This window comes from Hippocampus guttulatus, chromosome 12 (genome assembly GCF_054856545.1).
Source record: "Hippocampus guttulatus isolate MCC_2025c chromosome 12, RoL_Hgut_1.0, whole genome shotgun sequence".
Lineage (NCBI taxonomy): Eukaryota > Metazoa > Chordata > Actinopteri > Syngnathiformes > Syngnathidae > Hippocampus > Hippocampus guttulatus.
The window spans coordinates 8,930,368-8,952,699 of NC_141272.1; the positions used below are offsets into that span (position 1 = coordinate 8,930,368).

At 39.2% G+C, this 22,332-nt stretch overlaps 3 protein-coding genes across 6 annotated transcripts; 2 read left to right on the forward strand and 1 right to left on the reverse strand.

The window, feature by feature from the left end:
- The first annotated feature begins 2 nt into the window (after positions 1 to 2).
- On the forward strand, positions 3 to 2,899 carry LOC147197255 (multidrug and toxin extrusion protein 1-like). Of its 2 annotated transcripts, XM_086124810.1 has the most exons (6): positions 3 to 379; positions 1,407 to 1,508; positions 1,893 to 1,961; positions 2,064 to 2,212; positions 2,320 to 2,362; positions 2,438 to 2,899. In XM_086124810.1, exons 1-6 carry the CDS (start codon positions 269 to 271, stop codon positions 2,645 to 2,647), a joined length of 684 nt encoding a protein of 227 aa, XP_085980936.1. In that variant the 5' UTR covers positions 3 to 268; the 3' UTR covers positions 2,648 to 2,899. The 2 variants fall into 2 exon arrangements, with proteins under 2 accessions (XP_085980936.1, XP_085980937.1); XM_086124811.1 differs by having other exon boundaries at positions 11 to 379; positions 2,095 to 2,899.
- On the forward strand, positions 2,430 to 8,353 carry LOC147197256 (multidrug and toxin extrusion protein 1-like). Of its 3 annotated transcripts, XM_086124807.1 has the most exons (11): positions 2,430 to 2,482; positions 2,911 to 3,008; positions 3,486 to 3,581; positions 3,686 to 3,799; positions 4,008 to 4,075; positions 4,176 to 4,284; positions 5,066 to 5,141; positions 5,605 to 5,674; positions 5,765 to 5,897; positions 6,987 to 7,081; positions 7,256 to 8,353. In XM_086124807.1, exons 3-11 carry the CDS (start codon positions 3,515 to 3,517, stop codon positions 7,541 to 7,543), a joined length of 1,020 nt encoding a protein of 339 aa, XP_085980933.1. In that variant the 5' UTR covers positions 2,430 to 2,482; positions 2,911 to 3,008; positions 3,486 to 3,514; the 3' UTR covers positions 7,544 to 8,353. The 3 variants fall into 3 exon arrangements, with proteins under 3 accessions (XP_085980933.1, XP_085980935.1, XP_085980934.1); XM_086124809.1 differs by lacking the exon at positions 2,430 to 2,482 and having other exon boundaries at positions 3,560 to 3,581; XM_086124808.1 differs by lacking the exons at positions 2,430 to 2,482; positions 2,911 to 3,008; positions 3,686 to 3,799 and having other exon boundaries at positions 3,015 to 3,581.
- Positions 8,354 to 13,924: 5,571 nt separating this feature from the next.
- LOC147197257 (multidrug and toxin extrusion protein 1-like) lies at positions 13,925 to 20,543 on the reverse strand. Its single transcript, XM_086125757.1, has 10 exons — positions 20,345 to 20,543; positions 20,257 to 20,275; positions 19,926 to 20,093; positions 19,666 to 19,836; positions 18,334 to 18,409; positions 17,359 to 17,428; positions 17,158 to 17,290; positions 16,995 to 17,089; positions 15,839 to 15,872; positions 13,925 to 15,384 (listed from the first exon to the last, which is right to left on the reverse strand). The coding sequence occupies exons 1-10, from the start codon at positions 20,471 to 20,473 to the stop codon at positions 15,185 to 15,187; spliced, it is 1,095 nt and encodes a 364-aa protein (XP_085981883.1). The 5' UTR covers positions 20,474 to 20,543; the 3' UTR covers positions 13,925 to 15,184.
- Positions 20,544 to 22,332: the final 1,789 nt, after the last annotated feature.

Below are 22,332 nucleotides of genomic sequence, written 5' to 3' on the forward strand. Positions count from 1 at the left end.
TATTATAATAAATGTGAAAGAAGACTCATGCAAAGAGTGCTTCAGATGAACTCTTGTGAGCTATTGTTTTGATTGCAGCGTGCACCCTTTTTTTTTCAACAATCTCAGTTGTTTCAGCTGCACTTGGCTGGGCTCCAAAGGAAGCCAGCAAGCGCTCCATCCTCTCCGACGTCCTGGAAGTAGCTTTTGAAGTGACAAACAAGAGACTGGAGAAGTATAAAGAGAAGTGTACCTGCGCTGGAGTGTGTGGTGTGGTGTAGTAGAAGACATGGCCGCGGGATCGAGCGTCAAGAGGTTCTTCTGCTGGTGGAGCTGTCTCAAGATGCCCCTGAGCCACAGAGAAGAAATGTCCCACATCTTGAGGATGGCTGGACCTCTGGTAAGGTGGCACTCTTGTTTTTTTTGCATTGCGTTGACAAGAGTTATTTATAGGATAACAATTGTTATTGCGCTTGAAGTTTGCAATTTATTATTTCTTATTTATTCAGCACTGTGCTATGTCCACATTTCGCCGGGGCCCATAACACCAGAGAAAACCAAGGTCCAAAAAAACATTGTGAGGATCCAAACCTTGAAGAATGAAACATTTTCGGAAAATTGTTAACATTTAATCTTACATTTTAAGGGTTAAAATATGATAATATAATAGAATATCAAATATAATATATATTTATAAACAAAGCACAAACACAATTGATATATTGAATAAGTCATGACACGAACAAAGCAAGAAAACTATTTAGGTTAAAAAAAAAAGAAGATACATTTAAATAATGATGCAAAAAACACATTTAAATTGTGTTAACGGAGAATAATTGTATGTATAATACACACACACAGTACAGTATTTGAATAATATGATGCACATTAAATGTAATACAATACAATAAAAATACAAAGCAAACAGTGGACACACATTTAGACCCAATTAAATACATAAGTCAACAAAATGCTTCAATTCTGTCCAAATGTAACAATTTTAAAGCTATTTATCTAAAAATAACACCTGAGACTTTTACAGTAGAAATAAATTATGAACTGGGATAGAGCCTTGAGGCGCACCTAAATTTTAAATAAACTGCAAATACACCTAAAAGAACATTTTTAGGTATTGTGCAAAACATGTGACAATAGGATAATTACAAAAATGGCTGTACAATGACAAGAAGTCATTGTACAATGAAAATTCAATGTAACCCCCCCCAAAAAAATAAAATAAAATATATAAATACATAGTCCAAGATAAGGAATGTAAAAAAAAATTTTTTTTAAGCACATGTAGGGTACTGTCAACCAATGCTGCATAATTTCTTATACAACACACTATCTTAGTTGGAGACATTAGGTCATGATCTTTTTGGACTGTGACGAACATTTTGTGCTCTGCTCCCATTGATTGTCTTTAGTTGCTGTCTCGGGTGCTCAATTATCTGCTTCCCTTTGTGGTCACCATGTTCTGCGGACGTTTGGGCAACAAGGTGATGGCTGGATATGGATTAGCGTCTGCTGTAAGTGCTTGTCTCTTCATTGTCAGATCGAATTTGGTGGCACTCCCCTCGGGAATGCTCTTTGTAATTTGTCGAGTAATTACACTGAAACACTATAAATGTGCAAGTATTATACCAAACCACCAGTACAGTTTTAATCTCACGCACCCCCTCGAGGGCACTTTTACAATTCTTAAACCTATATTATTTTCTCTTCCTCAAACTTTTTTCAGCCACGCACCACCTTCACTTTAGAACCCTTTCATGGTGCGGCAAAAATAACTTAAATGTTGATGTTGTACCATTCTGTGATTACACTTCTTCATCTTGCTCATCCCTCTGGAGGACTCTTGCGCACCTTGAGGGATCTAGCATTCACTTGGACATGTTTGCATTTCATTTCAGACCATCAACATCACCACAGTGGCAACGGGGTACGGACTTGCTCTCGCTTGCGATACGTTGGTCTCTCAGGTTTGAAAAGCCCTCCTGCGTTATCATATCCTGAAATACTGTACAGTTATCTAGAGTATTTTTCATATAATCCAAATATACACAAAACGGTGTCCATGGCAGACTTTTGGTGGTAAGAATCTGCTCCGCGTAGGCGTGATCCTGCAGAGAGGCGTCCTCATCCTACTGTTGTTCTGTCTGCCCTGTTGGGCTTTGCTCCTCAACGCCCAGAGTCTCCTACTACTCGTGGGCCAAGGCCCTGAGGTCACCCGGTAACAAACCAACAGTATAACAGCCCACCCACCATACACCTGCTACAGTAATTCAATGTATTGTATGTCTGTTTATTCTAAGGCGTCAACCATCATTTTCATTTCAGAATAGCGAATCTGTACATCATAGCCTACTTGCCGGCCGTGCCAGTGAGTTGCACATTAACTGTGCAAAATGAGCATGTTGTCTTTATGATGGTGTCATGTTGTACTTTGGACTTTTAGGCAATGTTTCTCCACAATCTTCAAGCATCTTACTTGCAGAACCAGGTGAGCTTAACGGGTGATGCCTGTACCTTTATTGAGGGCTTTACCATGGCCTGGAATGGATTCATTCTTGAGACTCTGCTTTGTACAAATATATATATTTTTTTAACTAGGAGGCCAATCACCTGCCTAGGTTATGAAGTCAGAGATACAGTTAGATTCTTCTGAGGGAAAAAGTCTAATATTTTCAAGAACAAAAGTAGAATTATTCAAAAATACATTTATACGTTTATGAGTTGCACATTTTTAAGAAAGAAAATGATTTTTCAGAGAATTAACTATTTTCGCATTAAAATGATTTTCATGAATTTTTTTAGCATCCAAAATAATTTAAAAAAAATTCCTAAGGGGGGCTCAAATCTTGTTCTATTAGTAGTCTTTAAAAATAAGGTGTGTGTGTGTGTGTGTGTGTGTGTGTGTGTGTGTTTTAGGGTATAATCCTTCCACAGATGTACACTGCAGCCATGGCAAATGTTGCCAACCTGATGATGAACTATGTGTTCTTACACTGGCTCGATCTAGGAGTCACGTGAGTCCATCTTAGTTGAAGTCAAGCCATAATATCGCACACACTACAGCAGTGGTTCTTAACCTGGGTTCGATTGAACCCTACGGGTTCGGTGAATCGGTCTCAGGGCTTCGACGGAGCCTCTGCAATGGAGGTGAAGATACACCCGACTCAATATGTCAATTAGTTATGACACGCCCGCTTGGCCATCACTGGCTGCAGGTGATCACATTCCAATCGGTGCTGTGGGAAATGTACTTCATTTTGCGCACAAAACGTTTTTTTATTTGTTTCTGTTTTTAATAAATGCGTTTTTTTATATCTTGAATTTGTAAAAAATCCTATCTTTATTTTTCACCAATTAGCTAATGAAGGGTTCGGTGACTGTGCATTAGAATTGGTTGGGTTCAGTACCTCCAACAATGTTAAGAACCACCGCACTATAGTGTACGACGTGTGCGTGTCTTGTTTGTCTGTCTGGGTGCGTACGTCCCCTAGTGGATCCGCAGCTGCCAACACTCTCTCAAATGAGCATCTGCGCTCTGTTGTTTGCTTACATTCGCTGGAAGAAGCTGCACGTCTCAACATGGGGAGGTGAGTCTTTGATGACCCGGTGAGCCCGCCTACACGCGTTGATTTGTTTGCTTGCCCCCATTTGCTGGATGTCGACTTCAGTAAGCCTCAGGCTTCTCCTACAGGTTGGTCAATGGAATCCCTACAGGAGTGGGGCTCCTACATGAGGCTGGCTGTTCCAAGCATGCTCATGAAATGTTTCGAGTGGTGGCTCTTTGAGTTGGGGGGATTCTTTGCGGGTAATTACGTACCTACCTGAATTAGCAACTTACCTACATACTGTAGTTAGCTAGCGATATAGCTATTTTTGGGAGCTACATATCTATTTTTGCTACATACCTAACGTACCTACTTTTAAGTAGCTACTAGTCAAATGAAGAACCTGCTTACCTACAGTACCTGTGTGATGGTGCAGTTTTAACATAAAAATGTCATTTTACCATTCAGGGATGTTGGGTGAAGATGAGCTGGCCACCCAGCATGCAGTGATGATGGTTTCTACACTCGCCTACATGGTAATGTAGTACATTGTACTGTATTGTGGTTAACCAACACATTTGTTTTGGATATTTAAGTTCATAACTACTTTGACGTTTTTTTGTTTTTTTTTTAAAGTTGCCTTTTGGGATACAGGCAGCGGCCTGCGCTCGAGTGGGTAATGCCCTCGGTGCTGGAGACACGGGCAGGGCCATCCTCACCTGCAAGGTGGCCCTGAGCCTCGCCGGTAATTTTGAGCTTTCATATTTCTACAAATTGACTTTGAAAAAAAAATGTTTTCCTCTTAAGAGAAGCAATGTTGTAAGCGCCTGACTTTATCTCGAGCAATGTAGTTGTAGACTTTAGTTTAAGCTTGAGACTTTTTCCTCACAAAAAGTACGGGGGGTCCCATTTACTTTTTACTTGGAAAACATTTTATAACTTTCTCATCACTAAAAATTCTTCCTAAAATAAATAAATGCATTTTACACAGAAGATGCGTTTTTTTTTCTTTCTTGGAAACCTTTTCACCTCTTTTTATTTTTTGGGGAAAATACTATTCTGTTCTTGCAAAATGTTTCAGCACCAAAAACATTTTTATTCTACCAAACAACCCCTTTTTCCAATATAACTAGAAGCCCTTTTCACTTTTCTTTTTAAAAAAATAAATAAATAACCATAAAAATGCACTTTTTGTAAGCTTGGTACTTTGTTTCTGGAACCCCCAAGCCCTCATTTTTTCCCCTATTAAATATTCTAAAAATATATATTGGTTGTCCTTTTTATTCTCATGAGGTTACAAGTTTTTCTATCATAAAATGAATTCATTTTTGGAAGGCACTTTAAAAAAAAATACTGTCGTGCGTAAGACTTCCTTGAAAAAAACACACTCATAAAAAATCTAACTTTCTCAAGAAAGGACAATTTCACTCTGAAACAAATGCCGTTTTTTGTCACAATGTATACAATGTTTTTGTTTCTACCAATACTCTTTCGTAGATCAGAGTGCGTGTTTGTGTTGTTTTCAGGTGCATTTACAGTTGTTGAAGGTACCGTGCTTGGCTTCACTAAATCAGTGATTGGCTTCATCTTTACCTCCGATCAGTGAGTGGATACTACTGCGTACATTGGGCAACATCCAAAATTGAAAACAAAACCTTGCAGGGCTCCTGGGCTGATATGTTCAATTGGAAAAAAAAAATCCCCATCGAAAAAATGAAGTCAAACTTATCTCTTTGGAGGTCAAACTGTGGCCACAATAGGCAAGGCAGATTTATTTTTTATAGCAGATTTCATACATAAGGCAACTCAACATGCATCACCCAAGCAAAGACACAACACCTGCAAGCATTTACAAACGCAATTACCATAATGTTCAACATCATTTATAACTGAATTTAATTTGATTTATCGTCATTTGCACTGATGTCTTGTACAGTCAATTGGGGTCAGGAGCAGTCACTCTTCAGAATGAGAAAAAAAGCAACGAAAACATGGCGATCCAAGAGTTTTGTTAATGAATCTTTGTGTACGGTTTTACAAAAAAAATCTGTACATATCATTGCAGGAAGATCGTCAATCTGGTGTCGGTTGTGATGAACGCTTACGTCTTCGTTCAGTTCTTTGATGGCCTCGTGGTGAGTCTTGCATGCATGCGTTCATTTATCATTTATCAGATCCATAAAAATTAGTAAATGCCTGTTTTATTTTTTTTTCCATTCCGCTAGTGTGTGTGCACGGGCATCTTTCTGGGGACAGGAAAGCAGAAGATTCCGGCAGTGGCTAACTTCATCGGCTACTACGGGGTCGGACTAACGCTCAGTGTGACGCTCATGTTTGTGGTAAAGCTCAGGATTTTAGGTGGGTAACATTCTGACATGTCTTCTTCTTGTAGTTACTTCTTGCTCTTTTTTTATCATACGGATTCCCGACCAGGTATGAACAATTGTTTTGTTGCTCTACCCTGACTCATCTCCAGGTTCCACAAACAGGTCCCAGGAGGCATTTCTATTTCTTTTTATTTGCAACATTGTTGCTTCCTTGTGCTTTCTTATTTGTCCCTGAGGCATCATTGAACTTGTCGCTCAGCTTTCACGATACAAAATACAACGACAGTAAATTCCCTCCATCGCACTTTCCAGGTCTGCAGTCCCGCTATTTCACAGATTTTAAAAAATATATTTTTTTATTTTTTTATTTTGGTCCATTTAACTGTATTTTGGTCAAACTCTTATTTATATTGAGTGTAATTCCAATGGTTGTTCGTCTATATGTGTCCTGCAATTGGTTGGCAACCAGTCCAGGGTGTCCCCCACCTACTGCCCGAAGACAGCTTGGATGGACTCAAAAAATTTTGTTTATTTGCTACAAACACCAAGAGGCAGTGGTACTCTCGCTCTCTCTCTGTCTGTCTGTCTCTCTCTCTCTCTCTACATATATATATTTATATATACAGTATATACTGTATATATATAAAATGTGTATATATTGGGGGTATTTTAAAAATGTAATTATGATTGGATATTTTTGTGTTTCAATATATTTCACGTGTTTAAATGTATTATTTTAAAAGTTTGTTCAAATACTTTTTAAAAATAAAAATTAAGTGCCTTATGTACTATAAAAACATGCCCAAGGAGAAAACCACAAAGCATATGAGGGAAAAATGGTTAGGATTGAACGACTGACTGTCCGTGTTTTATGTTGTGTGTTGTGTTTATTATTTTACTTTAACTGTTTTGTTTAGCGCTTTGTTACAGCTGCAGCTGTTGTGAAAGCGCGATATAAATCAGGATGTATTGTATTTCAATAAGATAAATCGGGGACATCATTTTTTCGCGGGGGTGTTATGTAGATAATAGAAGGGAAATTACTATACACAGAGATTACCTAAGAGACTGACTGATGTACTGACTGACCGATGTAATATTTTGTATTTTTTGTTCAAAGGTTTCTGGCTGGGGATTATGATTTGCCTAATCTTGCAGTCCATCATTTACATTATTGTCATCTTCAAACTGGACTGGAAGACAATGACAGAGGAGGTGAACGCAAAACGAAATGACTCGCTCACTTCATCATGAAACATCAACCCACGCATCATTGTGAATATTGCCCCTTACTGTCGTACATTTTCAATGTCAGCTCTCAAGGATTCAAATGCAATTCCTTCAGCAATTACATTCTCTACTTGACATTAGTGTCGTTTGTTTTTCCAGGCTATGAAGCGCGGCCAGAAGAGCACCCACTTGGCCTTAATGAGCCCAGCTGTGCAGGAAGAGTGCCAGGCTGACATAAGCGAGGGCAACACTGCCACACAGCAGCAGGCGAACGCCGACCGGCTCTCTCTGGGCCAGCTACTGCTGAGGCGAGGCCTCGCTCTGTTGGCCGCCCTCTCCATTCTGGTGACAGGCACCTGCGTGTACTTCCTTGTACCCCTGCCGGTGGCCCCGTTTCCCAAAAGTAATTTGACTAAAACGGACTCTGGCAATAGCACGTGCTGTTGATCACATGGTCATGGTCAGGCACCCTTTTCTGTTTTATTGGCCTGACGATATCATCCAACAAAGGTGGAAAGAAGTCGTCTTTCATTTTACATGTGCTTCTTGATTAGCTTTAGTTTAGTGTGTAAGAGCTCAAAATCATAGATTTCTGGGACAAGGCATGATTTACAGTTGGAGAGGAATCATGCCACACAGGTGACAATAAATCGAAATCCGCTTATCCCCACAAGGGTCGCGGGCGTGCCGTAGCCTATCCCATCTGTCTTCCGGCAGGAGGCAGGCTAACCCTGAACTGGTTGCCAGCCAATCGCAGGGCTCACATAGACAAACAACCATTTGTGCTCACACTCACATATAGGGACAATTCAGAGTGTTCCATTAAACATTCTAAGCATGTTTTTGGAACGTGGGAGGATTCGTGTTTAAATCGCAGAACTGAATCCATTAAAAAAAAGTTTTTTTATTAACTTATGGTTTCAATTTGTGGGATTTAGTTCCCTGTTTTTGTGTTTGTTTGATTGTTTGTTTTTTCTGGCCTTGTCAGTTCATTTTGTCAGGTTCTGTTGGAGTACTATTATGAACCTTGGACAAAAAAATTTTTTTGAGACTTCATTTTGATGGCTTTGTAATTATTGGTAATTTTGTGTTTAACTTTTTCCTCAGGCTTGTTTGCCTTTTTATTTATGGAAATAGGTTCCTTTTTTTGTTTGCAAACATACTGCACTCCTGCCTTACTTCTCCTGTTTCCATCCATTTGGATTCTAAATGATAAGATAAGATTAAAAAAAACCCTTTATTTGTCTCACGAAGAAATTCCTCATTTACGGCAGCAAACTTTTAAATTATGCAAAATTATAAGAGGCATGTGGAAATTAACTTCTTATGAAAAAATTGCATAAGTTTTTGGCCGAAAAAAACGATCATGGATAGTAAGTCATTTTTAGCCGAAAAAAAATGACCATGCGTAGTAAGGCATTTTTTTGACCAAAAAAACGACCATGTATAGGAATGTTTTTTTTCCAAAAAAACGACCATGTATAGTAAGGCATTTTTTTGACCAAAAATACGACCGTGTATAGTAAGGCGTTTTTTTACCGGAAAAAACGACCATGTATAGTACAGTGTTTTAACTCGGAAAAAAAACGACCAAGGTGTTTAGCCGAAAACAACGACCATGAATAGTAAGGCTTTTTTGCCGAAAAAAACAACCATGTATATATAGTAAGGCGTTTTTAGGTGAAAAAAAACGACCATGTATAGTCAGGCGTTTTTCGCCGAAAAAAACGACCATGTATATATAGTAAGGCGTTTTTAGGTGAAAAAAAACGACCATGTATAGTAAGGCGTTTTTTACCCAAAAAAAAAAAACGACCATGTATAGTAAGGTGTTTTTAACCGAAAAAACGACCATGGATAGTAAGGCGTTTTTTACCGAAAAAACGACCATGTACAGTATAGGAAGGCGTTTTTAGCCGAAAAAAACAACCATGCCATTTTTGGCCGAAAAACGACCATGTATAGTAAGGCGTTTTCAGCCGAAAAAAGACGACCATGTATAGTAAGTTTTTTTAGCCGAAAAAAAATGACCATGTATAGTAAAGCATTTTTTTGACCAAAAACAACGACCATGTATAGGAATGTTTTTTTTCCAAAAAGACGACCATGTATAGTAAGGCGTTTTTTACCAAAAAAAAAAAACGACCATGTATAGTAAGGCGTTTTTCGCCGAAAAAAACGACCATGTATAGTAAGGTGTTTTTAACCGAAAAAAACGACCATATATATTAAGCCGTTTTTTGCCCAAAAAAACGACCATGTATAGTCAGATGTTTTTCGCCGAAAAAAACGACCATGGATAGTAAGGCGTTTTTTACCCAAAAAAAAAACGACCATGTATAGTAAGGTGTTTTTAACCGAAAAAAACGACCATGGATAGTAAGGCATTTTTCGCCGAAAAAAACGATCATGTATACTAAGGCCTTTTTTGCCCAAAAAAACGACCATGTGTAGTCAGGTGTTTTTCGCCGAAAAAAATGACCATGGCATTTTTTTTAACCGAAAAAAACAACCACATATAGTAAGGTGTTTTTAACCGAAAAAACGACCATGTATACTAAGGCATTTTTAGTCGTAAAAACCGACCATGTATAGTAAGGTTTTTAGTCGAAAAAAACGACCATGTATACTAAGCCGTTTTTAATCCAAGAAAATAACCATGTATAGTAAGGTGTTTTTTTACCGAAAAAAACGACCATGTATAGTAAGTCATTTTAAACCAAAAAACGACCATGTATAGTAAGGGGGTTTTTTTTCTCCAAAAAATCAACCATGTATAGTCATGCGTTTTTAACCGAACAAACGACCATGTACAGTATAGGAAGGCGTTTTCAGCCGAAAAAAACAACCATGCCCTTTTTAGCCGAAAAAACGACCATGTATAGTAAGGCGTTTTTTACCAAAAAAAAAAATCGACCATGTATAGTAAGGTGTTTTTAACCGAAAAAACGACCATGGATAGTAAGGGGTTTTTGACCGAAAAAAACGACCATGTATAGTCAGGTGTTTTTCGCCGAAAAAAACGACCATGTATAGTAAGATGTTTTTAGTCGGAAAAAAACGACCATTTTTCTAAGCCGTTTTTAGTCCAAAAAAAACGACCATGTATAGTAAGGCTTTTTTTACCGGAAAAAAACGACCATGTATAGGATTTTAGCCAAAAAAAACAACCATGTATAGTAAGGCGTTTCGAGCCGAAAAAAACGATCATGTATAGTAAGGCATTTTTTTAACCGAAAAAACGACCATGTATACTAAGGCGTTTTTAACCGAAAAAAACGACCATGTATACTAAGGCGTTTTTTGCCCAAAAAAACGACCATGTATAGTAAGGCATTTTTAGTCGTAAAAACCGACCATGTATAGTAAGGTTTTTAGTCGAAAAAAACGACCATGTATACTAAGCCGTTTTTAATCCAAGAAAATAACCATGTATAGTAAGGCGTTTTTTTACCGAAAAAAACGACCATGTATAGTAAGTCATTTTTAACCAAAAAACGACCATGTATAGTAAGGGGGGTTTTTTTCTCCAAAAAATCGACCATGTATAGTCATGCGTTTTTAACCGAACAAACGACCATGTACAGTATAGGAAGGCGTTTTCAGCCGAAAAAAACAACCATGCCCTTTTTAGCCGAAAAAACGACCATGTATAGTAAGGCGTTTTTTACCAAAAAAAAAAATCGACCATGTATAGTAAGGTGTTTTTAACCGAAAAAACGACCATGGATAGTAAGGGGTTTTTGACCGAAAAAAACAACCATGTATAGTCAGGTGTTTTTCGCCGAAAAAAACGACCATGTATAGTAAGATGTTTTTAGTCGGAAAAAAACGACCATTTTTCTAAGCCGTTTTTAGTCCAAAAAAAACGACCATGTATAGTAAGGCTTTTTTTACCGGAAAAAAACGACCATGTATAGGATTTTAGCCAAAAAAAACAACCATGTATAGTAAGGCGTTTCGAGCCGAAAAAAACGATCATGTATAGTAAGGCATTTTTTTAACCGAAAAAACGACCATGTATACTAAGGCGTTTTTAACCGAAAAAAACGACCATGTATACTAAGGCGTTTTTTGCCCAAAAAAACGACCATGTATAGTCAGGTGTTTTTCGCCGAAAAAAGCGACCACATATAGTAAGGCATTTTTTGACCGAAAAAAACGACCATGTATAGTAAGGTGTTTTTAACTGAAAAAACGACCATGTATACTAAGGCGTTTTTAATCGAAAAAACGACCATGTACTGTATAGTACGGCGTTTTTAGCCGAAAAAACCGACCATGTATAGTAAGATGTTTTTAGCCGAAAACAACGACCATGTATACTAAGCCGTTTTTAGTCCAAAAAAACGACCATGTATAGTAAGGTGTTTTTAGCCGAAAAAAAACGACCATGTTTTGTCAGAAATTTTTAGCCGAAAAAACGACCATGTATAGTAAGGCGTTTTTAACTGAAAAAACGACCATGGATGATAAGGCGTTTTTCGCCGAAAAAAACGACCATGTATAGTAAGGTGTTTTTAACCGAAAAAAACGACCATATATATTAAGTCGTTTTTTTTCCTATAAAAACGCCTTACTATACATGTTTTTTTTTTTCAGCTAAAAACACCGTACTATACATGGTTGTTTTTTTCGGCTAAAAACGCCTTACTAAACATGATCGTTTTTTTTCCGATAAAAACGCCTTACTATACATGGGGGTTTTTTTCAGCTAAAAACGCCTTCCTATACATGGTCGTTTTTTTCGGTAAAAAACATCTTACCATACATGGTCGGTTTTTTCGGCTAAAAACGCCGTACTATATGTGGTCGTTTTTTTCGGTCAAAAAAATGCCTTACTATACATGGTTGTTTTTTTCGGCTAAAAACGCCTTATTATACATGGTCGTTTTTTTCAGCTAAAAACGCCTTACTATACATGGTTGTTTTTTTCGGCTAAAAACGCCTTACGATACATGGTCGTTTTTTCGGCTAAAAACGCCTTACGATACATGGTCGTTTTTTCGGCTAAAAACGCCTTACTATACATGGTCGTTTTTTTGCGGCTAAAAACGCCTTACTATACATGGTCGTTTTTGCGGCTAAAAACGCTTTACTATACATGGTCGTTTTTTCGGCTAAAAACGCCTTACTATATATACATGGTCGTTTTTTTGCGGCTAAAAACGCCTTACTATACATGGTCGTTTTTTTTCGGTAAAAAACGCCGTACTATACATGGTCGTTTTTTTGGACAAAAAACATCTTACTATACATGGTCGTTTTTTTTCCCGATAAAAACGCCTTACTATACATGGTCGTTTTTTTGCGGCTAAAAATGCCTTACTATACATGGTCGTTTTTTTCGGCTAAAAACGCCTTACTATAAATGGTCGTTTTTTTGCGGCTAAAAACGCTTTACTATACATGGTCGTTTTTTCGGCTAAAAACGCCTTACTATACATGGTCGTTTTTTGGGGGCTAAAAACGCCTTACTATATATACATGGTCGTTTTTTTGCGGCTAAAAACGCCTTACTATACATGGTCGTTTTTTTGGACTAAAAATGACTTAGTATACATGGTCGTTTTTTTGGGCTAAAAACATCTTACTATACATGGTCGTTTTTTTTCCTATAAAAACGCCTTAGTATACATGGTCGTTTTTTTTCGGCTAAAAACATGGTCGTTTTTTTCGGCTAAAAACGCCTTACTGTACATGGTCGTTTTTTTCGGCTAAAAACCCCTTACTATACATGGTCGGGGGTTTTTCGGCTAAAAACGCCTTACTATAAATGGTCGTTTTTTTCGGCTAAAAACATGGTCGTTTTTTTCGGCTAAAAACGCCTTACTATACATGGTCGTTTTTTTTCACCTAAAAACGCCTTACTATACATGGTCGTTTTTTTCGGCTAAAAACCCCTTACTATACATGGTCGGGGTATTTTCGGCTAAAAACGCCTTACTATAAATGGTCGTTTTTTTCCAGCTAAAAACGCCTTACTATACATGGTCGTTTTTTTCGGCTAAAAACGCCTTACTATACATGGTCGTTTTTTTCGGCTAAAAACGCCTTACGATACATGGTCATTTTTTTCGGCTGAAAACGCCTTACTATACATGGTCGTTTTTTTGCGGCTAAAAACGCCCTACTATACATGGTCGTTTTTTCGGCTAAAAACGCCTTACTATACATGGTCGTTTTTTTCCGGCTAAAAACGCCTTACTATATACATGGTCGTTTTTTGGGGGCTAAAAACGCCTTACTATATACATGGTCGTTTTTTTCGGCTACAAACGCCTTACTATACATGGTCGTTTTTTTGCGGCTAAAAACGCCTTACTATACATGGTCGTTTTTTTCGGTAAAAAACGCCGTACTATACATGGTCGTTTTTTTGGACTAAAAACATCTTACTATATATACATGGTCGTTTTTTTTCCTATAAAAACGCCTTACTATACATGGTCGTTTTTTTTCGGCTAAAAACATGGTCGTTTTTTTGCGGCTAAAAACGCCTTACTATACATGGTCGTTTTTTTTCGGCTAAAAACGCCTTACTATACGTGGTCGTTTTTTAATTACAATTAAGAGATTCTCTTAATTGTAATTTTGCTAGTTTGTCGCGCCACAAAACAGTGAACGTTACCTAGACGCTGTTTCAAAATCATGCCAAAGAACATAAAATAAGAATAAATTTATGTTTTTAAAAGGTTTAGTAGCGATGCAATGCAGTAATTTAAAAAATAATCATCAACCAAATAAGATGGGGCATATTGAATTAATAATCATCAAAATGTGCAAAGTATTACAGCCGTTAAATAATAAAAAGATCAAATGATTAAGTTATAATTTTAAAAGATTTAATGGTGAAACAATAATCATCAATCAAATAAGATGTAACATGTTGAGTTAATAATTATCAAAATATGAAAATTATCACAGTAATTAAATAAAAAGATCAAATGATTAAGTTATAATTCTGGAAGATTTGAAAGAAGAAAGAAAGAAAATGAAGGAAGAGTACCGTAATCCATAAAAAGAAACCACCAAAAAATAAAACAAAAATGATTTGGGATAATAATCCTATTTTAAGTGAACTCAAGAGTGATCAGGTCTTCAATTACACAACGCCTAATAATCGATAAGATTGATTTTGGAGTACGAAGAAACTGGACACACAACGGGCTCTTTCTCTAATGCGAATAATGATGCGTTTTCTTAGATTATTTTATCGGCGCGAGAATTTGGTCAAACCCAAATTAAATCGAATTAATCCTTCCAAATTTGCCCTTGCGCAGAATCAGAACGGAAGGATTCTTCAGGTCGAGTCTTCATATCGCATTTTTCAGAGCAGAAGTTGCGTAGAGAAAGCACTCGGCCAACAGGCAGCTGCATTTTTATAACCTCTGGTTTTCTGGAAAATTCCAGCGATGTAATGTCGCTTGTTTAAATACGTTCCATTATTTGTACCTTCAAGCTTCCATTATAACCCTTCTTTACAATAACCACATCTTTTTCAAATACATATACATATCACTACCTCAGCTTCTCACATGTAACAACAGGCCCAACACGTACAAACCTAACATGTCATATTCATGAGAATAACACGAACATGGGCATAAAACACATCAAATAATGTATTTGGAGCAGTTGCTGATAAAATATGTCAAGTATTTTCTAATTTATAGTAAAGCATCAATTACTGTACATTAATCAAGCCATCATAATGCATTGTCAAGCATCATGCGAATATGGTGCAATCCCTATTAGAAGACTGATATCACTTTTGTATAATTCATAGCGTAACAAAATCATCATATGCCTTTGCGGCATATAAATCTATATCATATGCATTGAATTTGTGTGGACTGTGTCCAAACTTTAAATTGGGTTTGGGGCAGTTCCCGTCTTTGAATTTGAAAATCACAATTTAAGTTGATTCCAAATTCAAAATGACCTTTTCCTGGGCGTTCACCTCATCTGACCTGGCACTCCTGTTGCATCTTTTATACATATTTTATGATCCACACCTCACTCATGGCCCCTCAGGCCTTGTCACAACCCGACAGACTTCATAGGAGCCCCGTACTGACAAATTGATCATGTGAGCAGGTGTTTGGTCAACAGCTGGTTGACTACAATCCCCGCAACCAGAATAAAGATCATGAGAGACACAAGAAGGCCTCGACGCAGGATTAAGTTCCTTTGGTCTGCAGCGTTGATCACCTCTGCCACCTCCTCCTCTTCTTTATCCTCGGGGGCCAACAGCTCGAGCGCTTCGCTTTGATGCTGTGGGTCGACTGTCGGGGAGGAGCAATAACTAAGTCAAAAAACGGTATCTGTTATGGTTGCTTTACTTCTGTTATCTGTAATTCATCCACACATCCATCCATCCATCTTCAACACTGCATATCCTCTCCAGGCTCGCAGAAGGGTGCTGCAGCCTATCCCAGCTGATGTCGGGCAGAGGGGCGGACTGCACTCTGAACTGGTCGCCAGTCAGTCACAGGGCACATATAGAGATGAGCAACCATTCACAGCCACATTCACACCGTCACTGAGTGGGAAGCAATCGTATGCTACCCGCATACAAGTCAGGCGAGTGTACAACTACACCATCAGCGACACATTCATCCCTCATCTTTTAAGACATTTTTGTGTTTCTTTTGGGGATGCTTTTCTTTTCTTTGTATTTGACCTGGTTAATGTTTTATTGATAAGATATCAAAAGCTGTTTTTTCTTTTTCAACTTACCTGAACTCCTGCTAACACCAGCTCTCATCTGAGCCTGGAAAACAAAAAATAAATTAATTAATAATTATTATAATAACAATAATTATAATAGAACAAAGAAGAAGATGACTGGCGGTGCCTTGAGGTGCAATATCCACCTTATTCCCCAAGGGCTCTCATGGAGTAACAATTATGTGCGTGACTTCCTGTAACCGGAGAAGATTCGCCGGTGTCAAGTGTCAAAAGAACATCAGGTATGTTTATGTGTGTGGGAGATGTGGGACTTTACTATTGGTCAAACACTGAAATTATTGCAAGGATCGCAGCAATATTTTGTATTTTAAGCACGGTAACCATTTTTGTCAGTAGGTGCCTGCGGAGAGGGAGACGTTACGCTAATAAAATTCTAAATATTGGGGCCGATCTGCCTATTATTTGCACTGGGTGAAGGTAACATAAATAGATAGGTTCACATAATCTTTGTAGATTGATCACAGGTTTTATGACATCGAGCGACTCGAAGCTCATTTACATTAACCCATTTAATCCCACATTTAAAAGTCAAAATCAGGTGTCATTGGTAGCCCTTTTAAGTAATCAGTAATAAAAAAATTTAGAGCCCTGTAAATTAAACCATTGTTGTCCTTCACAAATGTGACCGGTGGGATTAAATGGGTTAAGCGTTCCAGTCATGTGGTTACCATGCAGTGGGAAGTAGTAGGTTTGGTGAGTCAAGTGCTTTAAGGTAAATAAAACTCTTTAAGATAAGATATCCTTTATTTGTCCCGCAATGGGGAAATTACAATCAGAATTCAGAAAGGAAAACGCTGGGTAGGGAGAGGGGGAAAAAAACCACGCTCGAACTATCCTCTTCTGAGGATAATTTAAGTCCAGGATAAAAAAAATAATAATTAAAAATTTAATTGAACTCGAATAAATTTTCATACTGTGATGGAACTGACACGCCTCCGAAATTTTCATATTTATCATTGCCTCAAGTCTAAAACAACAGAGTTCAGAAAGTAGCTTTGTAGCTCACCTTTTTTTTTGTCATCCTCCTATCCTAGATGATTTGAGATACCGCTGGTTTGAGTTACGAGCGTTGTCACGGAACGAATTTAACTGGTATCTCAAAGCACCGCTGTGCATAAATATCAGCACACAATTGAAGCAATACCTCAAGTGTAACTTGCTCCCAGTTTATCCCTGCCAAGTAGACAACCAGGATGAAGCTCTGCAGAAACATACAGGAACAGAAACCCGTCCACAGACCTGCAAACAACGAGTTACCAAAGACAGTGAAGATTGTCAAAATAATCTAACACGTCAAAAGGACGTACCCTCGATTCCTAATTTGGCTGAAAACATCAGTGGCACTCCGACAGGTAGACCCACCCCATAAAAACCTAGAATGGTGCAGAGGGCTCCGACTTTCTGCTTCCCCATGCCTCTGATAATCCCTCCTCCGGCCACCTGTAAAAACACACTCAACGGTGTTGCTGTGTCATAATGTAACAATTACGTACATTAAACAGGCCTACCGCAATCGATTCCATCAGCATGAACGGAACGCAGAGCGTCAGAACCTTACCAACCTTTAGCTGTATTTGTCTGTCAGAAACACAAGGACATTTGCAGCAAGACATGCAGAATATTTATAACATTAGAAATAAAGATGACTGACTGACAATGACTGATACTCTACACCAGGGGTGGCCAACCGGTCAAAGACTAAGAGCCATTTTTTTACTGTGTTACTGCAAAGAGCCACACACACACACACACACACACACACAACCATGCACTCGAGCACATATGCATGCACGCCATGACGAGCAACAGCCGGAGCACCCGAACATAATTAAAACCTTAAGACACAAATACACAAGTCCCCCCATTTCCTCCTCCTACCGCTCGCGGTCGACTTGGGACCAGTCTGCTGGCTCTTGGTTGATTGCGATCGACGTATTGGGCACCCGTGCCCTAAAAACAGAGGTAATTCGCTGACTAGCTTAGCACTTAGCGCCGTTGTCTGCGCACGACCGGTGATTCAGTCATCTGATTGGTTGCCCTCTATGTCAATCAAGTAACGGGATTGATGATAGGCTGACGTAGTGCGTTCTGTGCATTAAGCACCGTTGTTTGAATGTCAGCGCCATCGCCGAGGCTTTTTCGACAATTGTCGAGTGAAAGCCCAGGAGCCGTATGGAACCAGCCAAAGAGCCGCATGCGGCTCACGAGCCGCGGGTTGGCCACCCCTGCTCTACACTCTCTATATACTCTACTATACATTTATTTTGAAAGTCAAGTTCAGGTGGGGCAATGCCTGAATAGAGTGTGACTAAATATCCCTCAATCAATGTTGCAAATGAGCCAAACACATGCGAGAACAGTTGCAAATTGCAAGAACAAGTTAAATATTTACAAGAATATGTAAGCCAAGGTCAACATATTACAGTGCAGGCTGCGGGCGTGTGGCCAAGTGTTTTTGTATTTAATAAGATGAGTATACTTACTCGTCTGACGTGAAGAGTGAGGCAATGTGATACCTCAAGCTGCCGATGACGACCACCAAGCAAACGGAGACTGATGCTGTGGACAAGGGTGAAAAGTTCAATCCTTTTTCGCATCATCGGAATAAAATACAAGTCATCGCCACCTTCTCGAGGTTACACTGCGTAAAACCAGTTTAAAGAAATGAGAAAAAAAGCCATGACAGGAGGATTGTTTTGTGTTTTTTGTTATTGTAAAGTGTCCTTGGGTGTCTTGAAAGGCGCTTATAAATAAAATCTATTATTATTATTATTATTACTATGTTAGTTAATTTTAGCAAAATTATCCGCAAATAGAGACAGACATTTTGTCTCGGTAAGGTTTCTGAAAACTAGTAAACAAAGCTTCCCTTCAAAAAAAGTGACGTTTTAAAGCCACTGTTAATCTGTGGCGGGCGGCCCGGTAGTCCAGTGGTTAGCACGTCGGCTTCACAGTGCAGAGGTACCGGGTTCGATTCCAGCTCCGGCCTCCCTGTGTGGAGTTTGCATGTTCTCCCCGGGCCTGCGTGGGTTTTCTCCGGGTGCTCCGGTTTCCTCCCACATTCCAAAAACGTGCATGTCAGGCTGATTGGACGCTCTAAATTGTCCCTAGGTGTGAGTGTGGGCGTGGATGGTTGTTCGTCTCTGTGTGCCCTGCGATTGGCTGGCAACTGATTCAGGGTGTCCCCCGCCTACTGCCCGGAGATGGCTGGGATAGGCTCCAGCACCCCCCGCGACCCTAGTGAGGATCAAGCGGTTCGGAAAATGGATGGATGGAAGAACTAAACTGAGGCTCAGAGGGGATCGAGCCTTTTCTGTTGCTGGTCCCTCTCTCTGGAATGACCTCCCACTGAACATTCGGCAAGCCTCCTCGCTGCCCATCTTCAAAACCCTCCTCAAAACTCACTTGTATTCTTTGGCATTCGACTCAGCATGACTTAGATTTGTTCTTGGTTTTACTGTTTGGTGCTTTCTACCGCCTTTATTACCGATTTGTCTTACTGTTTATTGTGCATGTTAAATTGCTCCATGTACAGCACTTTGTATGCAGCGATGGCTGTTTGAAAGTGCTCTATAAATACTGTTGACTTGACTTGACTTGACTATTCTATCCCAGTGTATCAGCCATGGGGTTCTTTATCCGATTCAAAAGCCGCTTGAATTCTGCATATACTGTATGACTGTCATCACATTCAGCAATCTTAACAAGAATCCCTTTTATCACTCAACCATACCACTTTTAGTCTATAATGGACTACCTGAGGATGCCACACAAGATGTTTGATTAGGATCTGAGTTTGATCCTCATTTAATAACCTGAGACCGTCACTGGGCCTACCTGTCGAAGGACAAAGGCAGCGACGTCTGTGGACTCCCAGTAGGAGGCGTGGAACAGGTGTGGCAGCGCCACGGTGGGGAAGGCGGTCAACACGTCCGGGCAGTAGAGGGAATAATCCAGCCTCTTTGAGCCCCACCAGCTACTAGAAACTTCCAACACCAAAGCAAACATAACTACCCAGACAAGAAGACATCCTCTCGAATTGCCCCTCCCCATCATCAACCCCCTCCACACTCACTATTGGCGATGGCACCACCCAGGTGATGGCCGATGGAGCCGATGGACATTTGACTCTCTATGCTGGTCATGCTGGCCCGTCTACCTCCTTCCTCGGAGGATGACTGAGGAACTCCAGGGGTCTGCTCGCCCTCCAGAAACACGTCGGGATGGCCCTGGATACTGTCACCTTCCCACAGGACAAAGAGAAAGGAATTGATCACTCATTTTTGACATGGATGCTGTTATTTCGGTGAATATTGAGGACATCTATAGTAAAGACATTGTTTCTTCTCTGCTCGGACTGCAATGACTGTGAAAAGAATTATTTATAAGAAAACCAACCACTTTACACGGCTTGGTTCGGCTTTTCTAGTACGTTACATTGTGCTTATCTAGAAGTTATTGTTATGGTTCGTAAAAATGTTTGTGGTAACTTACCGCAGGCAAAGCCAACATTGACAGGTTTTTTAGTTCATCCTTGAAGCCGGCGGGAATTAACTGGCGTATTCTCCGGAGAAAACAAGCTCCTCTCCAAGAAGAGGACGGCGAGAAATAGCTTCCCATCATTCTCGTCACTCAAAAGATCTTCTACTTGATTTCTCCAGCCAAGAGTTATCGGTCAGTGATACTACAAGGATGGAAAAAAAACTGAAACGTTTCGTGAGCCGTCCACGGGGCACCGGGTGGACTAATTAGCTATCCAAGTTGGCGATGCATGGATATTCAGAAAACAAAATGAACCAATATCCAGGTAAAATAATCTAATATATTTAGTGAACTCCGACGAGAGCCCTAATATGGTCTGCCATGTGTTTCCAACAACAGATTCCAGCTGGTTCGCAACTTCCCTATGAAGGCATGTGTACTGTCATCGTTTTGCCAGGAGGTGGAGCCATTGTATGTGTTTTTCCAACACCCATTGCATTTGTGCTGCCATACTGTATTTCATTTGGTTTGGAAGTCAATTATTTCAGTGCATACTTACGCAAATGAAACATATTGTCTACATACAAAGTAATTTGAATGAAAATAGTTACATATAATAATTATTGTTATTATTCTTTATAAAAATAATCAAAGTATCATAGAATAATTGTATCATACAACGTTGGCCTCGTAGCACAATCGCCCAATGCATATTTAACTCATACTGTTACTAAAATCTACGATTGGCTGGCAACCAGTTACATTACACATAATTTTTTGAAATTAACTAAGATTTAAAAATATATATCGTTTTTGGTCATTTAAAACCAAAACAAATTATATAAATGTATCTAATTTGCTCATCCAACTTTTTACGATTTTGCCAGTATCAAAGTTGTAAAAAATAAACAAAATAAAATAAGAGTAATAATAATGATAAGAAGAAGAAGAAGAATAGGTGGCACGGTAGACGACTGGATACCATGTCTGCCTCACAGCGCAGAGGTGCAAGGTTGGATTCTCCGGTTTCCTCCCACATTACAAAAACATTCATAGAAGGCGAATGGAACACTCTAAATTGTCCTTGGGTGTGAACCCTAAACTGGTTACAAGCCAATCACAGGGCACACAGACAGACAACCCTGAGCGCTCACGACCACACCTCGGGACAATTTAGAGTGTTCCATGATCCTGCCATGCATGCGATGTTTTTGAATGTGGGAAAAAAAAACAGAGTACCCGCAGAAAACCCATGCATGTACAGGGAGAACATGCAAACTCCACACATGAAGGCTGGAGCCAGAATTGAACCCTGCACTACTGCACAATGAGGCAGACGTGCTACCTGGTTGCCCACCGTGCCGACCTCAAGTTAATATAATAAAGATGTTTAATATTAAAACATATACATATTTGCAAAGTGTGTTTTACCATTAAAAGACGAAAAATATCAACAAATCAGAAAAAGGGGAGCGGGGAATCACATTTTCAATGTTGCTGTTAATTGTTTTAATAGGTTCAATGGTTGAATGATAGCAGAGGACAGACTTTGCTTGGCTTTTATGATGAATAAAATAATGAAGCCAGGAAAACAAGGCACATGTTGCACGTCCTCCACAATTGCACCATGTCAGGTTGAAGTACCAATTGAAAGAAATGTAAAGATGTCAAATAATTTCAGCTGACTGAATGCAAAGAAAGAGCCTCTGTCATCCTTCCAGCTGCTGGGTGGAAGCAACACAGCACACAACCCTTTTTGTATTGACATGATCCTATCACACAGGAGGCGCATTGTCCACCTGTGCAACTGATACACAGGATCAGGATCTTTGGAATGTGATATTTTTTTTATTTTTTACATGCTCTATGTCTGTGACTGATTAAGCATGCCTTCCCACTGGATGGATAACAATGGGTTAATAATTAGAAGCATGACAGACCTCCATCAAGGCCAAAAAGCGGTACACCTTCATGAGAAGCGTCTGAAGTACTCACATTTT

What these genes read in the sequence shown, in the direction of transcription:
- LOC147197257 (XM_086125757.1), bottom strand. Translation starts at nt 20,473, where the DNA reads ATGATGGGAAGCTATTTCTCGCCGTCCTCTTCTTGGAGAGGAGCTTGT. An exon ending in AGGCCCAGTGACGGTCTCAG is followed by an intron (nt 18,410 to 19,665) that starts GTTATTAAATGA and finishes CCTTGTCCACAG; the next exon opens with CATCAGTCTCCGTTTGCTTG. An exon ending in TGGTGTTAGCAGGAGTTCAG is followed by an intron (nt 15,385 to 15,838) that starts GTAAGTTGAAAA and finishes CCTCCCCGACAG; the next exon opens with TCGACCCACAGCATCAAAGC.
- LOC147197256 (XM_086124807.1), top strand. Translation starts at nt 3,515, where the DNA reads ATGAGCATCTGCGCTCTGTTGTTTGCTTACATTCGCTGGAAGAAGCTG. An exon ending in TTCATCTTTACCTCCGATCA is followed by an intron (nt 5,142 to 5,604) that starts GTGAGTGGATAC and finishes ATATCATTGCAG; the next exon opens with GAAGATCGTCAATCTGGTGT. An exon ending in GGTAAAGCTCAGGATTTTAG is followed by an intron (nt 5,898 to 6,986) that starts GTGGGTAACATT and finishes TTTTGTTCAAAG; the next exon opens with GTTTCTGGCTGGGGATTATG.
- LOC147197255 (XM_086124810.1), top strand. Translation starts at nt 269, where the DNA reads ATGGCCGCGGGATCGAGCGTCAAGAGGTTCTTCTGCTGGTGGAGCTGT. An exon ending in CAAGGCCCTGAGGTCACCCG is followed by an intron (nt 2,213 to 2,319) that starts GTAACAAACCAA and finishes TTTTCATTTCAG; the next exon opens with AATAGCGAATCTGTACATCA. An exon ending in CCTACTTGCCGGCCGTGCCA is followed by an intron (nt 2,363 to 2,437) that starts GTGAGTTGCACA and finishes TTGGACTTTTAG; the next exon opens with GCAATGTTTCTCCACAATCT.